At 44.2% G+C, this 23,395-nt stretch overlaps 1 protein-coding gene across 1 annotated transcript; it reads left to right on the top strand.

Moving 5' to 3' along the window:
• Positions 1–6,044: 6,044 nt before the first annotated feature.
• On the top strand, positions 6,045–22,196 carry ipmkb (inositol polyphosphate multikinase b). The gene is made up of 6 exons (XM_031739508.2): positions 6,045–7,272; positions 10,886–10,971; positions 12,113–12,209; positions 12,803–12,975; positions 18,233–18,314; positions 18,985–22,196. Exons 1-6 carry the CDS (start codon positions 7,035–7,037, stop codon positions 19,743–19,745), a joined length of 1,437 nt encoding a protein of 478 aa, XP_031595368.1. The 5' UTR covers positions 6,045–7,034; the 3' UTR covers positions 19,746–22,196.
• The last annotated feature ends 1,199 nt before the right edge of the window (positions 22,197–23,395 follow it).

Genomic DNA, 23,395 nt, shown 5'->3' with positions numbered 1-23,395 from the left:
ACTTTCTCACACCCTGAGCACAACAGTCACAAAAAGACGGTGTTGTTTCAATTCTTCAAAGCCACAAATGTACTTAAGTTGTATAAAACCATCACAAACCACAGACACAAACTAGAAGACGTGTGAATACTCTAGCCTGACAGCGCTGAAACTATGCTCTAATACAAGTCCTGCATTCAAAATGTTACTTTAAGGACAATTATTATAAATAATAATATTAGTATTGTAAATGAATTACAGTTTTACTTAATGCAGAAAAAAACCCTGTGACTCTAAGTCTCTATTATATCCTTATTTTATCATTACTCATTCAAAACTGTGAAAGCAGGCTTTTATATTTGATGCAGGTTAACCAAAATATATATTTTTATAATGGATTCATCTGCTGATTATTTAACTGGTTTGAAGCTCTGAGGGATCACATCAAAATGAGAATATCGGAAAACTGGACATTAAAAAGCTGATGTTGTGAAAAGTAGACGTTTTTAAACTGTTTCTAATTTATGTCCAGCTGTGATTTAGTTTTGTTTTGTTTTTTTAAGTTTTTTTCTTTACATGACACCAGAAAAGTGTTTCCTTATCATGTGTTTTTACTCATCATTTCAGTGTTAATGCTGATGGTTATTGAATAATGACATCATCAGCCTGAAGTTGATTTTTGTCTGAGGAGGAGAGGCAGTGACAAGGCAGAGGGTCAGAAACCAAACCGACAGTTACTGAAATATTACAAATAATAGATGGCTACATTTTACCTTCAAACAATTTATACTTCTAAAATATTCTATTGTGTTATAGTGAAAGTAAATATTTAGACGCACTCCAACATTCAAATGTTTATTTTATTTTAACTGTCTAGGTAATTATTCACACCAGTTCATCACCATTATTATCTGCTACGCTCTGTAATCTTAAAATTAACAGAAAGAAACAGAACTTTCAGCTGATGGAGCGTCAGTCTGGAGGCCAAAGGCCACAGATGTTAAAGTGTGATGATGTTACTCATTTCCAAGAGGCAGTAAGAGGTATACGTCTCATCAATGGATAAGCAAAAGTAATGTTTGAACTTTAGCTCTTTAACTCTCCACATTTAAACACTAATATCTCACATTTTCAAAACAATGCATTTCAGAGGAGTTACTTCCTGTCACTATGTGCATTCAAACTGATTTCAACCTCAAAGATAATCCTATTGATGCTTATTGCACACAAAGCTGAAAGAGAAGAAATAAGCCCAGAGAAGGCTGAGCATGGTGGTCGGCAACTGGTATCTCAGTCCTTCTATCCTCCTCCCTGCTTTGTTTATTGAGTACAGGCCGGCAGCAGTACTGTTTTTGGGTTTGGTTAGTATTAGTTTAGTATACTGAGGAGGGAAAGGCAGTGCTCTACCTGCACTGTGTATAGTGTTGGTGGAGTGCTCCTGACTTCAACTGAGGATATTGTCAGATGGACCGCACCGTTGGCACCGTTAGCACTGTTAGCATCCCTGGCCCCTGGCCCAGCGACAGGGAGGTGTCAGTTCAGGTGGCCGCTCGCGTGTCCAGCGGCGGTCCCGGAGCTGGTCCGGGGGCCACTCGTGTGGCAAGTGGCAGTGGCGCAGCAGCTGCAGCTGTGAGCCAAGGCTCAGATGCGTCCACCTCCCCTGCCCGGCCACAATGTGAATCACAATCTTTAGCCTCCCTGGAAAAGTCCATGTCTGGGTGCTGGAAATGAGAGTCCGTCTGTTAGTCGAACCTCAGATACAGGAGGAACAATGTGGTTTTCATCCAGCTCATGGAACACTGGAGCAGCTCTTTATCTTGAAGATACTTGAGGGTGCGTGGGAGTTTGCCCAACCAGTCTACATGTGTTTTGTCGAGGTGGAGAAGACAATCGACTGTTCCGTTTGGAGTATTCTGTGGGAAGTGCTTCAGGAGAATGAGGTGTCTGGACTGTTCCTACCAGCCATTGGATCCTTATACAACCATTGCAAGAGCTTGGTCAACATAGCTGGTAATAAGTCAGACTTGTTCCTGGTGGGTGTTCTTCAGGATTTCTAGGAGTAGCCAAGTGGCAGAAGGCTTCCAATTGGGTGGTCTCAGACTCTCGTCTCTGAGATGTGGCTCTGTTGACATCATCAGGTGGTGGCCTCCAGCTTACACTGGAGCGGTTCGCAGTCGAGTGTGAAGGGGTGTATTGGGAATCAGCACCTCCAAGTCTGAGGCGATGGTCCTCAGCTGGAAAAGGGTGGAGTGGAGTATCTCAGAGTCTTGTTGACAACTGAGAGAAGCAGGAGATTGAGAGGTGGATTGGTGCTGCAGCTGCAGTGATGCGGACTCTGTACCGGTCCATCGTGGTGAAGAGAGAGCTGAGTGTAAAAGCGAAGCTCCCGATTTACTGGTCGATCTACGTCCCTACCCTCACCTATCGTAACAAGCTTTGGGTAGTGACCGAAAGAACAGGATCGTGGATACAAGCGGCAGAAATGAGCTTTGTCTGAAGGGTGGATGGATGGCCTCTTCCTTAGAGGCTCTCCGCAGGTTAGTGCACACTACACTGGTCAGCTTGCAGTACTTTGATAAAGTTTGCAGTAATACTCCCTGTTTGACTGGTGCAGAGAAGCTGTAGTGTTCACGGTCAGTTCTAGGTTACATCAAGAGTAGCAGACATTAAATCAGTAAATTCCACCTTTATCCTAGCTTTGTGCAGTCTGGAGGTGAAAGATCTTCCATAAAACATCATGTAACATTGGCTTTTATCTTGTTTCTTTTTGGCACTAAAACCATTTTCAGTGGAATTGGACGTGGATCAGGAATGTCAGTGGAAAAGAAACTTTCCTATATGGCATATCCACCTGACCACTGGCTTCCTGCTTTCGCCTGTATACCACCACTAATATTGGTCCCCTAAAAAGTTGAGTATCTACTGCCTCAGCCACCCCCACACAAATTTCAACTATACTGATACAGCACCAGTTCACAGCAGCCATCTCAAGGCGCTTTATGTTGCCAGTAAACACCCAGGAATATTAGAGAGAAATCCCATCAATCAGATGATCTATTGTGAGCAGCAGATGGAAAACCTGGGCAGGAAAAACTCCCTTTGCAGTAGAAAAAACAGGACTGCAACCATGCTCAGGGAGGGGCAGCGAGCTGCTGTGATTGGCTGGGTGATAAGGAAAAAGAGAAGACGGAAAAAGGGAGCTTAGTGAGACCAACAACAACAAATATGAACACACCCAAAGTAACACCAATGCCGGGAACTCCTCTGAGTGATTAGAAAAGACTTTCTCCCAAATTCATTTTACAGCAGGACAAATGCCCAAACATGGGGTCAGGGTCTCCGTCACGGAGAAGCCGTCGTGCTTTCAGCTTGACAAACATGTGTCCACTGTAGTTAAATCTAGTTTTTACCAACTACGTCTAATCTCTAAGGCCAAGCCATACTTACCACGTGAGGATGCTTAAAAACATATCCATGCCTTTGTCGCATCTAGATACACTGCTCTCCAATCTGCCCTTCTTCATAGACTGCAACTCACTCAAAACGCTGCGGCACGCCTCTTAACTGGTACTGGTAGGTTTGAGTCTATTACCCCAATTCTCTCTGACCTACACTGGCTCCCATTAAATATTTTAAAATCTTATTGTTTACTTTTAAAATCATAGATAATATCACACCTAGCTATCTTACTGATCTTCTCAGCCTGTATATTCCTAGTAGAGCACTGAGATCATCAGGCCAGTTGCTCTTGGTGCAATCTAGGTCACGGCTGAATACCAGAGGTGACCGTGCTTTCGGCTCAGTTGCACCTAACCTCTGGAACAATCTCCCACAAGCTATTCGCACGTCTGACTCGATCCAGACTTTTAAATCTCAATTGAAAACGTATCTATTTGGTTTAGCCTTCGCAGCTATCTAGAGTACGCTTCTTGTAAGTGTACTCTCATGCAACCCATTTTCTTCTGTTTTGTATTGATTTTACTTTTGAAGTTTTATTTTGATATCTGCTTATCTTGTATGCTTCGTTAATCAATGCTTTCCACCTGCTACCATATTTGCATTTGTATTTTGCTACTGCTTTTACTGGACCTCTGGTTTTAAATGTGCTATACAAATAAAGTACATGATAGGAATACATGTTAGAAACAAACGAGTAACTGCATGATGGAGGATCACATTCTGTCATTTCTCAAATGGATTTAATGTGATCCAGCTGCTGCTGTTGAAGAATAAGCTACAGGAAATGTCAGCAACCAACGTCTCATGGATTACTGACTACCTAACAGACAATGTGAGAATGTGAGAGTGGGCAGAGCTCTGTCCAACCTGTGGTGTGCAGTGCAGGAGCTCCACGGTGATGTGTCTCCACATACAAGAATGGTGACTGACTTCAGAAAGAAGAGGACAAATCGTGTCTATCCTGAGGCAGGATGCTGATGTGGCACAATGACAACAGGCTAAAAGGAAGACCAGCACAGAGGCTGTATGCAAGAAGATGATGAACAGGCTGTTTCCTAGTGAAGCTGAGGTCCTTCAGCATGGACAGTAAATGTTGGAGATTTTCAGACAGGTGTAGCAAGCCCAGTGTAAACTGTTGCGGTCTGCTGAACAGCATCATAGCTGGTGATACCTACAGACAGAATGAAGTGATCGTTATGTGTTCATGTGACTGGCTGCACACTGGACACATATGGAGCTGTGGTGGAGAGGAGGTCACTATGCAAGCTTTTGACCACCCTCTGCACCACAGCAGAGGACCTTCTCTGACAGACTGATGGAGCTCCACTGTGACAAGGACAAATACATTAAATCTTTTATACCTTAAGCAACTCACCTGTTCTCTCCTCCACACAGTTGTCATTTATAAGTTTGCTTTACAAAGTTGGACATTACAGCTAGCAGGTGAATCTTCCCATTTCAGTACAGCTAACCAAATAGCAAAGATCCACTTACTGCTAAAGAGACAGAGAGTGAAAGTGAACATAAAACTCATTGTTGCAACCAGAGGCAGATGTGTAGTTTTAGTGTCCTTATTTTCCACTGGGTTATCAATTCTGTCACTAGTTAGCGAACATAAACTAATGTAAGTCAACCAACCTGGTGAGACAACATATTGTACTGACAGGAGATAAACTTAAACTTTAAACACTTATTTCTTAAATCCAGCTTCACAGACAGAGTTACATCTATGTCAGTGTTTCAGAGCAGGGCTACATGATGTAAACAAGCCTTTATATGTGTGGTGTTTCATGACTGCACTGTCACAGCTCTGATGACTGTCCACTCCACGTGCATTGTGACTTTTATTCTTCTTCTCTCCAAAGCATACCTCCACCTCTCCCTACGGATCATAATGTCATCTGCAAACATCATAGTCCACAGAGACTCCTGCCTGACCTCATCTGTCAGTCTGTACAAAGAGAAAGGAGCTCAGAGCAGATCCAAGGTGTAATCCCACGCCCACCTTGAACACCTCACCGCTGTCTCTCTGTCCTCTCTGCACCACCCTCACATACATCTCTGCCACTCCTGACCTTCTCATGCAGATCCATAAAGACACACTGAAGCTCTTTCTGACCTCCTCTATAATAAACATCATATCTGTAGTGCTCTTTCTCAGCATGAAGCCACACAGCTGCTCACTGATCATCACATGTTCAAACTACTTGTTATATGTTTGCTGTGCCCAAATAAAGTGTATCTCCTGTTATTATTGACTTATTTAAGCTAAAGGCATATTATTTTATACAGCTCGTTTTCTCTGTCACATTATTTTCACTTCAGGTTTGTTCAGGCTTTATGTGAATCTATTTTTTATTTTTGATTGTGATCTTTTGTATTGTCTTCTTCAAACCACGTGCTAACTATTTTTGGGTTATACAAATACAGTTTATTATTAGCCTCGAAGTAATATCTGATTGTAACCGAAACACTGACACGCTTTTTGTATTTAGTCACGTAAGAGTAAAATGTATTTCATGGAAAATGCAAATGAAGGCACGTGTGCTGCCGTTCATGGATGAAAATTGATGGTTTTGCGACAGTACTGGCAAGTGTCGCAAACGTGTGGGAGGCTTTGAGCTGCTCGTTACGTAGAGGCTGCCGCCTACACTGACCTGGATATCTGTGGCCGAGGACGGCTCTGCCGACCTCGTTTCATATCACTGCTTTAGGACTGCGGCACAGCGCGCGGACCTGTTTTACGCTGCAGGGCCCTCGTGCTGAAGGCTTTGAACAGCAGCGGTGTGTCCGCGAGGACGGACTGTTAGCAGCCTAATGGACAGGATCGATAACAAGGCCGGGCTGAGGACACTTATCGTGTCATGTCTGTGTTTTATGGTCTCTGATCACGCCGTGTGTCCGACTCGCTGCTGCGTGGAACTGGGTCTCTGTATCGTGCACCTCCGTTTACTCAGACATCAGTATTTACTTCTCTGAAGCAAGGAAGTGGAGCTGGCGGAACTCGGAGAACGTGAGAGCGGAAGTTGTGTGACTTGACCGCCATAATAAAAGCCTTAAGTGGTTTTGTTTACGCTTATAAATGGCTTCTGGGATTAAACAGAGGAGTACAACTGGAACAAAACTACAGCCAACTTGTCATTTGTAAAATAACGTTTCGTCCTTTGCCAGCGCCGTGTATCCCGAATGATCTATCCACGTTGGTTGGCTTTATTTTGGAGTGTGCGAGCGGAAGTCGCCCTTGGCTCTTCGTGCGCTGACACTGGTAGGAAGTGGGATGTGGCCAGGATGTATTTATGCTGCTGTCCGAGATGTGAGAGTCAGTGAATCAGCTCTGCCTTTAGAGCCCGTGTTCTCCGGCGCTCACAGCGGGGGTACGCTCACTGCTGCTGCCCGTCAGCGTGGTTCGTGTCAGGGGTCGAAGCAGCGGCCGGAGCCGCTGTGCTGTCCCCGCCTGGACGGCACCGTGCCCGGGAACAGTTTGTTGAATTTGTGCGCGTGGCTGTAGCCTGAGCTTTACGTAATGACAGCATGTGAATGACATGTTTGGCGTGTGACTTTCTTGCCCAGCACTGCACATCCACGATTTTAAACACATGTCAAGAACTCAGCCTCAGATGATGATGGAGTCCTCTGTCGCGCTCGGCAGGCTGGAGCTGGCCCCCAGCTCCTCCGCGGGTGGGGTCCCTCTGACCTCTCGGCTCCCCGGAGGCGCACCCCCTAAAGAAAAGCCCGGCCAGCCACCCTCGGGGCACCAGAGCCAGGCTCACCTGAACGGCTGCGTCCCGCTGTCACATCAGGTGGCGGGTCACAAGTATGGAGTGGATAAAGTGGGTAAGTCACCTGCGGACACGACTCTTATCACCCTGCACTTACAGTTCTTGTCACAGAACTACCTCTGTCCTCATCACGCCATCGTGTTAGCTGGTTATTCAAACGGGGATCTGACTTAATCCTGACAGGTGTTAACGCACCTGCTTGATCTTCAGCACCTGTAACATGCAGACACTCGCTCCTTTGTTTGTCCTCGTCACAGAATCCGCTGTCACCAAAGAAGTCTAATGTCTAATGTCCATGTGTGCAAACAGCAAACTTACACACTGGACCTTTTTTTTCAGTGTTTTTCATGATTGGAATACATGTGACAGTTTCCCTTTGCAGTTTTCTCTGCGCTTTGCAAACGTAGCGTCCTAGTGTATAATTTGGAGTGTTCGGTGAAATACCAAAATTCAGAAAGTTGTCTATCATACGCTTGCTGCAGTGTAGGGGTGAGCATTATAGACTCAGAATTATAGCACAATATTTCAGGAAAACATATTTTCTGTATTTGTGATACAACGTGGGAAACAATGACTGGAGAACACTTTGCTGATGGTTGCAGGCAGAAGCATCTATAAGTGTAAGTATGCTTCTTTTCCAGTGAGCTACTGTCACCGATGACATATTTCCTCATTTGAAGTATGAAACAAGTTCCCAGCAGTGTTATAGTGCAACAGTAGTGACACAGCATGAGTCGACTGTAGACACAAGTGTAGCCTGAGCAGTTTTTAGGTGTGCAGCTACTGCTGAACACTTCAGCTTGAGCTCCGACTCTCAGAGATACCTGGACTTGTCTTAGTGTTTACGGAGCGTAAACACATGGGATTACTTTACCAGTGTTATTATGGTATGAAAGATGTGTACCTATAATATTGGAGACTCTATTTTATGGCACAGTTATAGTCAAACAAAACGAATGGATTTTGATTAGTTCCACACAGAGGCTACCATGCAGCTATCAGCCAGCTTCATAAGAATCAATATGACTGTTGATAGTATTATAACAAATATATCCCAGTGCAACAGAATCAGTGTAAAGGTGTCACACAGCCTGTTTCACAGTAATGGTTGTGCAGCAGTCAGCTGTCTTTGATCGCGTGGGCCACAGGTACCGTACAGCCTTGATGTCAGATCCTATGGCCACACTCTGTCCACCTGACGTAGTCACATCTTTACAGCTCCATCATGTTGAGATTTCGCTTTAAGAAAGACGTTTTTAATGCAGCTGCACGTCTCTTATCAGTTCAGTTTCTCTCTGGAGACTGTGTTCCTCATTCATCGCTCCATATCTGCTGCTGTGTGGTTTCACAATCACCAAATATTTGAGATTGGCTTCTTGCAGCCTGAAACATTGTGTTTGAGAACCTCCTGATGAGTACTGAGAGTACTTTATTTATTTCCTGTAAATCAGACATTTATCTGATTATTCGGTTATTATTTAGGTACAAGGGGCAAAATCTCATCACTAGATGTCAGTACATTGCAGATTGCCAGTGAGTGTATGCTGTCAGTCTGCTGTTTACCTCAGCTGTCAATATGTGTCCACGTCTGTTTGCCCTGAAGGAGGCTGTAAAACTCTGTGGAGTCAGTGAAACTGTCCAACGACAGCGATACTGAGCACTGCTGTTTTTGCAGCTGTTAGCTGACAGTGGCTCTAACATCACTGGCACTCAGTACACTCTGATATGATACGAGAGTGTATTCAAGCTGTTTATCAGAGGAAGAGTGTGATTATTAGGACTCAAGCCTGACATAATGTTAGCTCAGAGCCAGATGTTGTTGTTTGGCCGGCTCACGTTCAGGTGTCTGTTGACGGCTGACTCAGTTATTTGTTTTAAACAACTGCTGAATCTCATTTCTCTAGGTTAGCTTTCCTTAAGATTTGCGCGTGCGCGTGTGTGCGCGTGTGTGTGTGTGTGTGAGTTGGAATGAATGTCTGCAATATGAAGCTCTTTAATATGAATATTGTTGTGAACGGTCTTGTGCAAATAAAAACTGAATTGAAGTCAGTGAGGCAGCGACAGCAGAGTAACACCGGGGTGTTCAGAGGTAGAGCAGGCCATCTGCTGCTCGGAGGGTCGGTGGTTCGATCCCTGGCTCCCCCAGTCTGATGTCAAGTATCTTTGGGCAAGTTACCAACGTCAAGTACAGAATGAATATTAACAAAGAGCACTTAAGCTCCAACTAACGGGCGTATACAACAACTGTTGTGGCTTTTATGACAGTTGTAGAACAAGTTGAGCTTGTATAATCTCCTCCCACTCTTTCCCCAGGGCTCTGCTGCTTCTGTGCTTTTAAAGGCGTTCTCACAAACGATTCCTCTGCCATTGTCCAGGTTTCAGGTCTGAGCAGCTGAGAACAGGAACAACACGAAACAGTCTCCATAAGATTCTTCGTCATGACCGGAAATATGTTTGGTTTAAGTGAGGTTTGCATAGACTGTACCACATGACACGTGACACCCACTCACTGGCTCTGAATTCCCTGAATGCCCTGCCCTATTCTCACAATCTGACTTAATTGTAGAGAGCTGGAGGGTTAAAAGGACATGTTTGACTGGATATTTGCATTCAGAATAAGTTTTCTTGGCCTGTGTGAAATAGCAGGTCTGTGCACATTTTGTTAGTGAAGACCTCGATGAAAAGAAAAACATCAATCTCAAATGTGAGGCTGCAGTGTAGCACCTGATCTCAGTTTACAAAGTGGTGAGAAACTAAAGGTCTGCAGGTTAATAGCACAGCGGTTACTGCTAGTTATGGCTCTGCTTTATGCCACTACAGGCTGACTGATGGCTAAAGTCAGTAGCATATACTTGTATTTACTGGTATAAATACTGCACTAGAGGGGCAACAATGAGATGACCTTCAACAGAGTGGTGTTACAGGTGGGGGCATTTTCCCCCCTCTGTCTTCTCACTTTTGGGTGGGGTCAGTGTCACGGCTGCAGACCCTACAGAAGCTACACAGCTGTGTCATTGTGTATGGCACAATATTTGATTACAACACTTTGTGTTAGAGCAGCAGCAGGTGTCACAGGTGCGTCTGTGGTGCCCACTCATGATCTGTGTTGCATTTCAGAAGCATGACGATTTAGTTGGCTTTGTTTCAGCAGCCTTACATGGCTGTAACCACGTAACAGTGACACTCCCTCACAATCACAATTTCCTTTTCAAAACCTGTTTCAAGTGTTTTAAGGTTTTCTGACTTGAGCTGTGCTGCCCGGAGCCTGTGTGAACTAATATGAACCGCTGCTTGTATTCGACTGCAGTGGGCAACTCTAGTTTTCATTTGATGGTGGTTATTTTCCCGTCATTGTCCAAACACAACATATTCCCACCAATAAAATACCAGCAAACTGTCAGAGAGCTCGTATTTGTCATGTGGTGTGAGTGAACAGAGCTCCACATGGAATCATTAAGTGTTGTACTTTATTTCCTCTCCGTCTCTGTGTGTTTCTGTCAAACCTTTGATTTAAGAACTTTATTATAAAGCTCAGTGCTGAATGAATTGTTTATGGTTAAACTCTTAAGGTGTCTTACTGTCCAGAGCCTGGAGCCATCGGCCTTTCACAGAGCTTGTTTTTATCTCTAAGTTTCCATTTTCAGTGTCGTCCTCTGTGTTTCTTGCAGGTATTTTGCAGCACCCAGATGGAACAGTCCTCAAACAGCTTCAGCCTCCACCCAGAGGTCCACGAGAGATGCAGTTTTACAGCATGGTACACACACACACACACACACACACACACACACACACACACACACACACACACACACACACACAGCGTGTTCTGTACTGAACCGTACCAGGTCATATGGTCTCTGTGAAAATGGCTCAAAAAATAAAATAATATTTATATCTCAAAATTTTGTTTTTAAAATTTGTGTGCTATGCTTTTAAAATAAAACTGCGATATTTCAAGGAGATTAGCAACAAACACGTTTCTGGTGATAAAGAAAAAACATACACTTATAAATGCTGCTCAGTAAGTACATGAAGGGCATTAACAGCCTTCTTTTCCACCTCTGCTGTCACAGAGGACACAGGTTTACAGCATGAGTCACATACCAGTACCAAAGTAGCCTGGACAGTTTTTTTTCCTCCTAAAATAAGTGTAATATAACAGCTTCACAATTTAACTTCACCTTGTGACTGTTGAGAAGCTGCACGATGCTGTCTCACAATAAATATGTTCTACCCAGGCTGTTGGATCTTGGTTGGAGCTTTTTAACCAGATGCTTAAAGTTCCCCTGGGGTCACCGGATCAAATGTAAATCACGGTCAGTTGAGCAGGTGTTGGATGGATGAAGAAATGTAAATTCCTAATTACGAGTACAGGTAGCCACAGTGAGCTGCTTCACGGTTTCCTTTAGAGCTTAACACTGTGTCAGGACTGAGTCCGAGGGTGACGTGTGGCTGTCGTTTGACCAAAGCACTCAGACATGATCCCAGCAGCAGGCCCACACTGACCAGCATCACTCCCAGTTTCCAAAACTTTACCAAGCTCAGAAGGCAGTGTCATCAAACACATGCTTGCTCTTTGTTTTTGAAACAGTTTATACCTTTAACCTTGAGGACGCTTTAAAAAAATCCCAGTATTTGACAGATTTAGCCACCCTTCGGTTCCAGTAAAGGGACCTTTTTGTATTTATCATAAAGAGCCTGAATATTAATATTCATATATTAATATTTTCATCGTGGGAGGCTCTAATACCAAAGAAGATTGTTCAGTTCTTTTCCGCACCATCTTCCTCTTCTTCATGCCGTCCCGAGAGATGATTTTAGTTACTGTAAATTCTTTGGCAGGTACTTATTCACATAGAGATGAACCATATTATGGGATTCTGTGTTTGTCCTAGGTTTATGCAGAGGACTGCTGCGATCCCTGTCTTCTCGAGCTCCAGACTTATCTGCCCAGATACTACGGCACCTGGTCCTCTCCTGACAGGCCCAACGGTAAGGTCGTACTGTGGCATCACACAGAAAATGGATAGTGTTAGCCTCTAAGGAGAAAAGACAAAAAGCTGAGTTTAACTGTCAGATGGTGTCCTCGTCCTCTCTGCACAGACTGTTTACCTGTGTGTAAGCAAAGATGTCTCAGATCAGCAAACAGAAACCTGAGAGTTTCTGAAAGCAAACAGTGTCTATTGCCATCATCATAATGACAACATGATCATATGATTCACTGTAATCTGTCTGACCCAGTGTACTCTGGGACCTCCAGCTCCAAATATAAGTACAGACACTGACATTTGACTGTAACAGGAAACAACTTGAAGCCTCTCAGTGAGGATCTGTAGCTGTCCACCGAGTCTGCTGAACTCGACCAAAGAGAAAAACACTGTTAGATCCTCGATCATTTCCTCCTTGTTGGTGTAGGTTCAGCCTTCATAAATGCCTCGCACTCCGGGTTTGTTTTCATATTATTTTATTCTTACATGAGGTAGATTTTTTCTTTTCTTTTCTTTTCTAAAACTCACGCTGATATGCCAACAAGCTCCATGAACGTTCAAACAAGACAAGCTAACACCTTCTGTTGTGACTGACAGACCTGTACCTGAAGCTGGAGGATGTGACTCGTCACTTCATCAAACCCTGTATCATGGATGTGAAGCTGGGCCAGCGGAGCTATGATCCGTACGCCTCACAGGAGAAACGGGAACAGCAGATCAGAAAATACCCGCTGATGGAGGAGATCGGGTTCCTGGTGCTTGGCTTGAGGGTGAGTTTGAGTCATGGTGCTGTGACGGTAAAAGCACGCACTGGTTTAAATGCAGGGCTTCAGATCAGTCAGTGTGAAAAGTCCAAATGCAGAGTCTTTGTGTGAAGAGCCAAATATCCACCCCTGAGTGTTTCTGTAGGAATTAAGAAGGTGAGTAGAAGGTGCAGTTGAATATCACTGATACCGTGTGAGCACCTCTTTAAAAGCAGCTTTTGGCAGTTTGTGAAGGAGAAACATCAGCTGTGATCTTAGAGAAGCAACTGTTGCTGTCCATCACTCTGGGAACAACGAGAGAGAACGATTGTTAACGAGTGGGAAACATTCAGGACAGCTGCCAGTCGGAGCGGAGGCCCCGGCAAATTCACCCAACATCAGACTGTGCATTGCTCCAAAAACTCAAGAGCAACATCTCTCCCATCAGACCTCAGTCAGCATGGTAAATGTTAACACTCATGACAGTGCAGTTGGAAAACGACTGACCGAGCATGGCTCATTTGAAAGGGTTGCCAGAGAAAGCTCGTTCTGTCTAACAACACGGCTGCAAAGCTGCATCTGAACGAGGCAGCACCAACACCTCACAGCAGCTGTCAGCACGCTGGTAGAGGGAGGACGATGGGCTTGTTCTGCAGGCTGTGGGTCTAATGTGAGACTCAGAGGTTGACTGATCTTATGACTTGCACAGATGTTTCAGTGTCTTTCGTGTCAGTGATGCTGAAGGTGCTTAGTATGTAAAATGGAACTGTGCCTTTTATAGCTAAGACATGACTCGGCTGTAAAAGTTGGATCTTTTTACCAACACGTTTAGACACCTTTGCTAGTTACATTTGCTAAGACAGCTGCATGCTTGCAAACAAAGAACGTGTGCATGTAGAAAGGCTGGTGTTGGTTCCAACATAGACTCACATCTTTATTTTCACAGAATTAGTAAAGCTGATGTCTGCAGTAACCCGCAGGAGGAAATATCTGCACAAGGTCACAAATCACTACGATAAGAAAAATGTTTGTCCTGAGAAATGCCGTGGAGTGGACCTGGAAATGGTTAATCTTTAACCCTGTAATAAATCAGCTGAACAGTACACGGCACTTCCATGTGCATGCACACACACACACAGTCACACCCACTTGTGTCCACACCAAACAAACAGATAAGAGGAACGACAGAGAGAGCTTATCTGTTTGAAAGAGAGTCACATAGCGAAACCTTTTATCAAGTCGATCAGTTTCCATTACAACTTGTCATCGTCATCATCCTCAGTAAGAGTCCTGGTTTGGGCTTTCCTCTGACAGGACAAACAGGAAACACCTACTTCCAGAGAGTGTTAGTGACACAGGCCAGCGTTCGGTTTCATGCTCACTCCTCACACTGTCATTTATTTGTCTTTGAACAGATGTTTAAAATCATTAATGTGAATGAGCCACAATGCTGAGCTCTGACTCGAGGACTGCATTCAGTGTTTTCACACCTCCAGCTTGTTTGCTGTGGTGTGAATATGTTGATGATTTTTGCAAACTTGTTTTCACTTCTCCTCCTTTTATTGGTTAGATGTTTCTGGGTCAAAGGCAAGAGAATCAGTGAAGTGCAAAGGCTACAAACAAGCAGCAGTTTTTAGTGGAAGAGTCCACTTGTTCTGTGTCTGCGGCTAATCTGAGATGAAGTGAGCATAAAGTACAGAGGGCTCATGTAGATTGAACTAATGGTAACACAAAGGTTGAATTTTGGGGTCTCTTTCCCCAAACTTTCTATTTAGCGTGCCGATGCAGAGATGTACGACCCTGTAACCCTGTAACACCAGCTCTGTCACATTAGATACATTTTAACCCCCTTGCTTCTGTCTGTTTAAGATCAAATGTACAAAACATGCAAAATGTAGCAAAAATGAGACGCACACATATACAGAGATTAAAAAAAACAAATCCCTGTGCGTGCTCCTCTACCAGAGGCCTGGGAGCTTTAGGGTCCTGTGCAATCTTAGCTGTTCCTAGGAGTGTCCTTCATGGGGGAGATCTCAGATGTCGCTCCTGGGATCTGCTGAAGGTCTGGTCCTCATCACCCGATGCAGATCTTGGTAACCTGGGCGACGTCTGAGTCGCTATGGCTTAGGTTATGCCTCGCTCGGTCATATGCAACGTAGGCTTGGTTAGCATGGCGGGGTACAACCTGGGGACCTTTAGTGGGGACAGACAGCCGGTCAGTTTGCAGGGTGAGAGAGTGTGTGGTGTGAAAGAAGGGAAGGACACGTGTGATTCAGTGCTGAGTCGTCATGAATGTGTTTTGCAGAAATGAGTAATAAGTTTCTAGATGACGGTCGCTGTGTGAAGAGTGTTTAGCATTGATCGATGGGCTGACGGAGCAGCAGCTTTATAGCTCCACACCCTTTGTAAACGGCTCATAAAATGTGATGTCTGCGTGTGGACTTTAGCTGAGTGCTCAGTGTTTATCATGTGGTCTCTGCAGAGAAGGCTTCTGTACAGAGCAATAGGACACTGCACAGCAAACGTATACCAGGGAGCCAAAGAAACCTGTTTGTGTTCTTATATGGTCTAAAGTATGAGGCTATGCATGTTTTACTGAGGTCAGTTAAATAAACATGTCAGCACATCTGCAGTGTGCCTGTGAGTGTATGAGTATCACATGCACTGCCATTTATATAGTACTTTTCTAATATTACTCAACACTCAAAGTAGTTTAAACTGCAAGAGCAGTTTCCATCATACAGCCCAGTTTGATCTTAGGTGGGCCGCTGCCAGTGAATATCTACACATGTAATCCCAGAGATGTTTTTTAATATAAGAAAAAGAATATGTCTCGGTTTATTTTGGTAGGTAAATGAAAGAAATCTGTCAGCATCACTCTATAGGCTTAAACTGTAAATGTGTAAAATTCAGATAACGTTATTTATGCCCGTGGGGAGATAAAGAATCGGAGTTTCAGAAATCTTATTCCTAATGACTCTGGTGTAATATGAATGGGGAAGGTCTGGAGTAGGGATACAGATGTTGCTTGAACCCATGCTGCTCTAACTACATCAGCTCCGCCACTAATATTCTGGTTGAAATAGAGAAACACGGCTAACGAGGAAAGGCAATAAAGGCCACTCTGAATTCATCACGGCTCATTCTCACCAACTTTAAACTTCTGTTACAGCAATAACAACGCTGACAGACGGGTCAGCAGGTACCTGCAGACATGTTCACAGGACTGAACATTGGACTCAGCTTCATCACAACGTCATGTCTGTGTATAGGTTGTTGTAGTGCCCTCTGCTGGTGAAAAACACCTTAGTGCAGCTTTAAATCAAACACTGATTATTCAATAAAAGTAAAGTTCTACTGTAAAAGTAAAAACAGTTTAAAAATGGTAATAATAACATCACACTAGTTACACCGTGTACAGTTATCACTGCTCCTACATCACTGCTAGTAATCTTCACAGTCATAGTCATATGAGTATTTATGAATGGCATACTAAGGAGGAGTAATGCTGTATAAATGATAAATTAAGCTTATACTAATACCTTAGTAATGCTTATGAGTGTGACATTATAAAGTGATACCCCCTATGAGCAAGCACTTTGGCGACAGTGGGAAGGAAAAACTCCCTTTTAACAGGAAGAAACCTCCAGCAGAACCAGGCTCAGGGAGGGGCGGGGCCATCTGCTGTGATTGGTTGGGGTGAGAGAAGGAAGACAGGATAAAGACATGCTGTGGAAGCGAGACAGAGACTAATAACAAGTATGATTCAATGCAGAGGTCTCGGTGTGAACTGTGAGGAGGCGCTATCTAACCTCTGAAGTGGCTGCAAATTTTACCAGGGTTTTAGACGAATGCCCCCCTGTGATTTTATTTTTAATCATTTTAACAGCAAACTGAAGAAAAGCCTTGACTCTGTTGCTCCACTCACCACCAAAAAGATTAACATAAAACGTGTATCACCCTGGAGAAAAGAAGAAGTCAAAAAACTCAAAAGAAATTGCAGGGCAGCAGAAAGGAGATGGAGGAAAAATAAAAATGCAATCAACCATCAAATACTTTGCGAGCAACTTAAAATGTACAATAATACACTCAGGAATTCAAGAAATTCATACTTCGCCAAAATAATCAGTAATAACAAAAATAATCCCAAGGTCCTCTTCTCCACCATAGATCATTTATTTAACCCTGATTTTAACAGCTCCCAAAGAACCCCCACAGACTCACTCTGAGCAGTTTGCAGACCACTTCAGGGGAAAAATCAGATGTGATATTTTATCTTCTCGTGATATGATTTTAAACACATCTGAGGGCTCGATTGTACCTGAGGTACAGGGGGGGAGGAGGGGGTGGACTGCTTTTAACCATGTAAAGCACTTTGTGCTACTTTTCTGTATGAAAAGTGCTTTATAAATAAAGATTGATTGATATTAACACACAGTGAGTGAAGGAGAAACAACCAGTGCATTATGGGAATCCCCCAGCAGCAGCCTGTTGCTGTGTAAGTGTAACATTTTCGATTCCAGAGAGGTTAGAAGGATCTCTATAGACTGATTCTAAATGCTGTAAACGTTCATCAGCATTAGTGTTCTGGAGCTTTTATACTACTGACAGGAGCTGTGTGGGTATGCATCATCATGATCTGCTACCATCAGAGCGCAGCTTTAGCACACTGATCTGAGGGCGTTCCTGTCTAGTTAAGTTGTTGTTTACATAGAGAGGATGCTGCTGTTTGCTGATCGCTCTCTTCCTGATGATGGAAACGGAAGACAACATGTCATTATTATGCTAAAATAAACATGTTTCCTTTGGTTCAGTTAGTTTGGTTCTTTTGAGGTTTGTTTTTTAAATTGTGGGCATATTTGTCGTGGCTGTCTTGATTTTTAGATTGTAGTGAATGCCCTTATCATTCATGATCATGTGATTGCAGACGTAAATATGTTTAAAGGCTCCCAGCATGCATCGTGGCATGGATTTGTGGACAGAAATCTCAGTCTTAAAGAGCTGCACAGTGTTTGAGTCGCTGGGCCACTAGGTGGAGGCAGATCCCGTTCTCTCATTGGCTCACTGTCTTCGATCAGTTTGAAATCCTTCACGAAGTCCTGACCGATCAGGCCTCGTCACAGCTCACAGATGTTGTTGTGCCGTCTTATTCCAGCAGGAAGTCCAGGAATCTTCTGTGTTTGCTGCCAGCTGCTGAATAAATGACTCTGAGAACAGTGAAACTGTTTCAAACCAAAACTAAAGCAGACGTTTGTTTTAATGTGAGGTTTTCTTGTGTTCTCAGGTGTACAAGGTGTGCACAGACACTTTCGACTCCTATGATCAGCATTATGGAAGAGGACTGGTTAAAGACACTCTTAAAGATGGTATGTGTGCGTGTGTGTGTGTGCGTGCGATTATATGTTTGATGAAATTTAAACAGGGCTTTTACTCCCCCACCTCAGGGTAACACAGCATGTCCCAAAGCTCATATCATGCTGTAGTTTGTTGAACATGACATTGAATGCTCCTCCACATTCACCAGTGCTGGGATGTGGAGGCTGTGTGAGTCTGTGCCAGTCAAAGGCAGGTCTGAAGGAACAAAGGGGCTCCAGCCTGATACTGTCCCAATCCAAGGTTTAAGACCACTTGGAAAACGGTAAAAAAAATCATATTTTCAATGAGTGAATTTTGATAAATCCACATTTTTGCATAGATTTGGCCTTTTAAAGGTGTGTGGTCCTAAACCTTCGACCAGCTGCGTTGTTTTGTCTCTCTCCCATTTCTTCCTGTTGCATGTTGAAGCTCTACTTGGAACCTTGTTAAGATCCAAACATGCAAAGTATGATTTTTTTTTTTTACCATTTTTCAACTGATCCTAAACTTCTGCTCGGGCCTGTATTAGCATGGTGTACATAACAGTGTCCAGTGCAGCGAGATTACAGTAACGTGTTACATTAGCACACATGGAGACACAGGCTGCACTTGAGCTATTGTTGTTGTTATTATTATCATTATTATTATTATTATTATTGAACGTCTTCTCCTGTCCACCAGGCTTGTCTAAATTCTTCCATAATGGAGTTAGCCTGAGGAAGGACGCCGTGGCGGCGAGCATCCGCAGAGTGCAGCGGATCCTTCGCTGGTTCGAGTCCCAGCACCAGCTGACTTTCTATGCCAGCTCCCTTCTGTTTGTCTACGAAGGCCTGCCCTCCTCTTTCTCTTCATCCTCCCTGTCGTCCCTCCTCAGCAGTCCATCCATCAGCCCCACTCTGATGGTAAAAACGCCCACGTCTTTGTCATCAGGTGAAGGCGGCATGGAGCGGAAAGCCAGGCAGGGAAGGCTGGGGCAGGGAGAGGAAGTGGCCGAGTACAACAACAACAACATCCAGGTGGCAGAGCACTGGGACTACAGCCTGGACGCTGTTTATTCCAATCGCAGGAAAGGTGAGGACGGTCACAGGGGAGACGACGGTGCTGTGAGCGCCGTGTCTGGAGACGGCGTCTCAGCACCGTGTGAGGAGGACAACTCTGCATGGAAACAGTCGCATGAGCTGCAACGACCACCTAATGGGAACGGAAACAAATCCCAACTGCAAGGAAAGGATGTGGACGGAGAGGACGGCAGGAGGAGTGGGGAGGAGGTGAAGGGCCAAGGAGGCGACGAAACGGAGAGCGGCGCAGGAGACGCAGAGGTGGAGGTCAGGATGATCGACTTTGCTCATGTTTTCCCGAGTGAGAGCCAGGATCACGGCTACATCTACGGCCTGAAGCGCCTGCTGACGGTGCTGGAGAAGATCCTGTGTGATGCAGCGTAGAGCTCGCTCAAAGAAACCCCGCCTCCTGCTGAAACGACGAAGCATCATCTCACCTGACTGTGTGTGTGCGCAGTGGAGGCAACTGGGCAGCTGTGTTCTTCAGCACTACATGCACTAACCAATCCATGAAGGCATTAGGACCTCACACACCGCGTGTCCAGCTCACTGACGCTCACACAGGGTCACCTGACCTCAGCGATCAGTGGGTTGAGTATCTGATGCCACGGCCAGTGAAACTGACAGCACGTAGTGTAAAATGATTGGAAGGTGTCGACCGTACCTCTGATAAGGCTGCCAGTGACTCTGCGGTGTCTCGCTTTCAGGAGCTCATCTAATCCACTCACCACCTCAGTCCTGATGTTTCCTGTCAGCTGTCCACAGTGAGGGATTTTGTTTTTCCTGGATTCACAGGGTCAGGATTGCGGTGTATTCTATGCAGTCTGTCTGTAAACTACCTAAAGCTCCACTGCTCATTCTGACACTTCCTGATCATCTTATCATTCACAGGGCTTAACTGGATTCACTTCATTTATGTTTACAGTGTGGCGTCAGATTCCTAAACCAGGGCTGGAAAGCAGAAGTGAGTCAGGGATGAGGCGGGCCTGTTGAGCTCCACGGTTGTTGTTCATACCACTGTCTAAACATGTCTAACTCAGGTATTTACTGTAAGAAACAACTTAATATTAGCGCTGTCGTGCTCCGTCTCAGCCACGGTCTGTTTGGTCCTCGACACGATCGGGCTCATCGAGCCGACCTCGGTGTCCCGGCGTTGACCCGTCGTCTTTCACCGTGGCTGTTTGGTTTTTTTTTTGTTGTAAACGTCGAGCTGCCATATCATCCTTTCAGACGCCTGTCTGCTTGACTCTACATTTGGATTTATCGTGATGACTCTAGTGCCATTGTTCTGTTGTTAGCTGTGTTCAGTGATTTTAAGTTGATCGTGTGAGGAATTCATTTCTAACTGGGCAACAATTGGAAAATCAGCCATTATAATTGTTGTGTGTGTGTGTGTGTGGGGTGGGGGTTTCAGGCTGGTGGAGGGGACGTGCTGTACTGATTAACACAGGATGTGCTTGTGGTCTAAGCTGAGATGACTCCCTAAGGATTATTTTAAGATTGTAGGACGAAGAGCAGCAGCCGTGGGCACAAACGTCAGAGTCCCAACTCGTTCTTACACGACTCTCAGCTGAGCGCAGCTTTGTGTTTGTTAGTGCTTTGGTAGGATGGAGCCTGCTGCAGATGACTGTATCACACCAAGTTCAGGCCCCAAAGCTGCTCCGGGTTTTCTTGCAGTCCTTGGTCTTGGTAACGAGGGTAATATTAAAAAAAGAAAGCTGGAAATGGTGTTTTAGAAATGGTGATGCAGCTCCAGGAAGAGGAAGTCCCCGCTGGATGTGGGCGAGAACAAGTAGTAACAGTTAAAGACTGCTTTTCTTAAAAATGTGACCTTTTGTCATGATCTCAAAGTTTATTTAAATTGTCGACGAGTATTTTTTTTATCTCTTGTAAATTCAGTGCTGAAATATCTGCTTCCTGTCTTTTATTTTGGAATCGTACCCCCTCCTGTCTTTCACCTGGAATGGCAATAATCCCCCTGCTGATGTAAGGCAGTGTTCTGGAAAAGCGTTCAGCGGTGCTCGTGATTGATGCTGTTTCGTTGTGTGAATGCTGTGGCTGTGACGCTGAGCTGCCTGGTGGGGGCAGCATGACCGTCTCGCCTCTGCACCATAACTCCAGCTGAATCACATGACATAAGGAAAATCTCAAAATCCCGATGTTTTGTAAATGAAACTGATAAAATGTATTTGAACTGTAATGTGAACCAAAAGCAAAGGTCGACACTTTTCTCTAACTTTGCTTCTTTTTTATAATTTCCATTGTTTTTAGGTTAATCTCTTAAAGGATGTTTACGGGAATTTTTTTTAAGCGCTGCCTTATTTTCTGGTAATACATCTGGATCATGATCATTGTGGCAGCTTGTGACTCTCTGAGCCGCTGTGTCGTGGCTAACTAACAGAAGGGCATTGCTTATGAACAATCGTTAACCGAGTCAGGGCCTGTCCCTGGGGCCCGGCGTCTCGGTGCGGGCGGGCAGCTTTACCAACAGCACGTCCACTTTGTTCCCAACATGAACCTGATGACACCAGCGTGTTGGTCTGCTAACACTGGTCACAGGTTTGTGACACTTCTCATCTTATTCCTGCTTCACTTTACAGCCAATCAGATGAAGCGCATCATATTATTGTTTTTGTTGTTGTTGTCGTTTTCTCCCTTCAGCTTTTGCTCCACTCATTTGTGCATCGATCTCTTTTATGGTACTTTAAGTGCAAACTGAAAGTCTGAATCACTGACTTACTAAATTGTAACAACAATCTGCCTAATTACCCAAATTTATTCATTTGCATCTCAGCTGTAATATAAAGTCAAAGTGAATAAAAACTTTAATCTGTTTTCAGTGCTCGTCTGATTTTTTTTTTTTTTTTTTTTTTTTAAAACAAGACTGCATCTTAAAGAGCTACATATGATCTCTTTGCTCTAACAGCGTTTTGAATCTCTTCAGGAGAAAGAGCTTAGAAATGATTTATGAGGAGCCTGGTTGATGATGATGATAATAAATGGTAAAGGCATTAATGGTTTTCATCACTCTGTTGGATGGTGGACCAAAGTAAACCTGCACCGTCTCCACAGAGGTGATGACTTCTCTGGTAGCTTCATACAGAAATGTGCAGGAAAACGCTGCAGTAGCTCCATGACCTCAGTACGCACCTCGCTGATGCTCCTGTGGTCACTACGTTTTCAATTTAATTACATTTTATTTATACAACACCAAATCACAACAACAGTGACCTCAAGGCGCTTTATATTGTAAGGTAGACCCTACAATAATACATACAGAGAAAAACCCAACAATCATATGACCCCCTATGAGCAAGCACTTTGGCGACAGTGGGAAGGAAAAACTCCCTTTTAACAGGAAGAAACCTCCGGCAGAACCAGGCTAACCAGAACTAGGTTTCAGTCTTCCTGATACAACATGAAGTCATCGGGATGAGCGGGCCTCGTTCAGTAAAGGTGACACTAAAATATCCACGAGAATTCGTTTACAGCGTTGCTATTTGCTAAAACGCTTGGCTCGAAGCTTTACTGAAATGAGACTTTACACAGGCGTGGGTGATGTCACAGAAGCCTGGCAGCGTATGGTCTGTGGTGAAAGTATTCCAACTTTATTCTCAACATTTTCACTGTAACTTAATCCCTGATTGCCCTCTAATCTGTTCTGGAGAACAAAGGGATTGAAAAAAGAAACATGCATTATTTCAGAGTGACTGTGTTTCCATACTAACATGCATAACATGCATTATTTAGATCCACTGGGGGGAAAACCACCAGCAACAAAAATTATTTAATTCTTGTTAAAGACATTTTCAATCAATCAATTTATAATCACATTTAAAAACAACACAGGTTGACCACAGTGCTGTACATAGTAAAAAAGTATAAAGTAGAACAAACAAACACAAAGAACAATTCACTAGCAGGGACCACATCCTCGGTAACGATGGGCGATGAGGAAGTGTGAACTGGTGCTGCGGTTTGGGGAAGGCCTCGAAGGGGACTGGCAACGGCTCCTGGGCCGGGCAGATCCCCGT

This window comes from Oreochromis aureus, linkage group 8 (genome assembly GCF_013358895.1).
Source record: "Oreochromis aureus strain Israel breed Guangdong linkage group 8, ZZ_aureus, whole genome shotgun sequence".
Taxonomy (NCBI): Eukaryota; Metazoa; Chordata; class Actinopteri; order Cichliformes; family Cichlidae; genus Oreochromis; species Oreochromis aureus.
The sequence above is the reverse complement of the archived record's forward strand: the minus strand, read 5'-3'. Positions and strand labels throughout refer to the sequence as shown.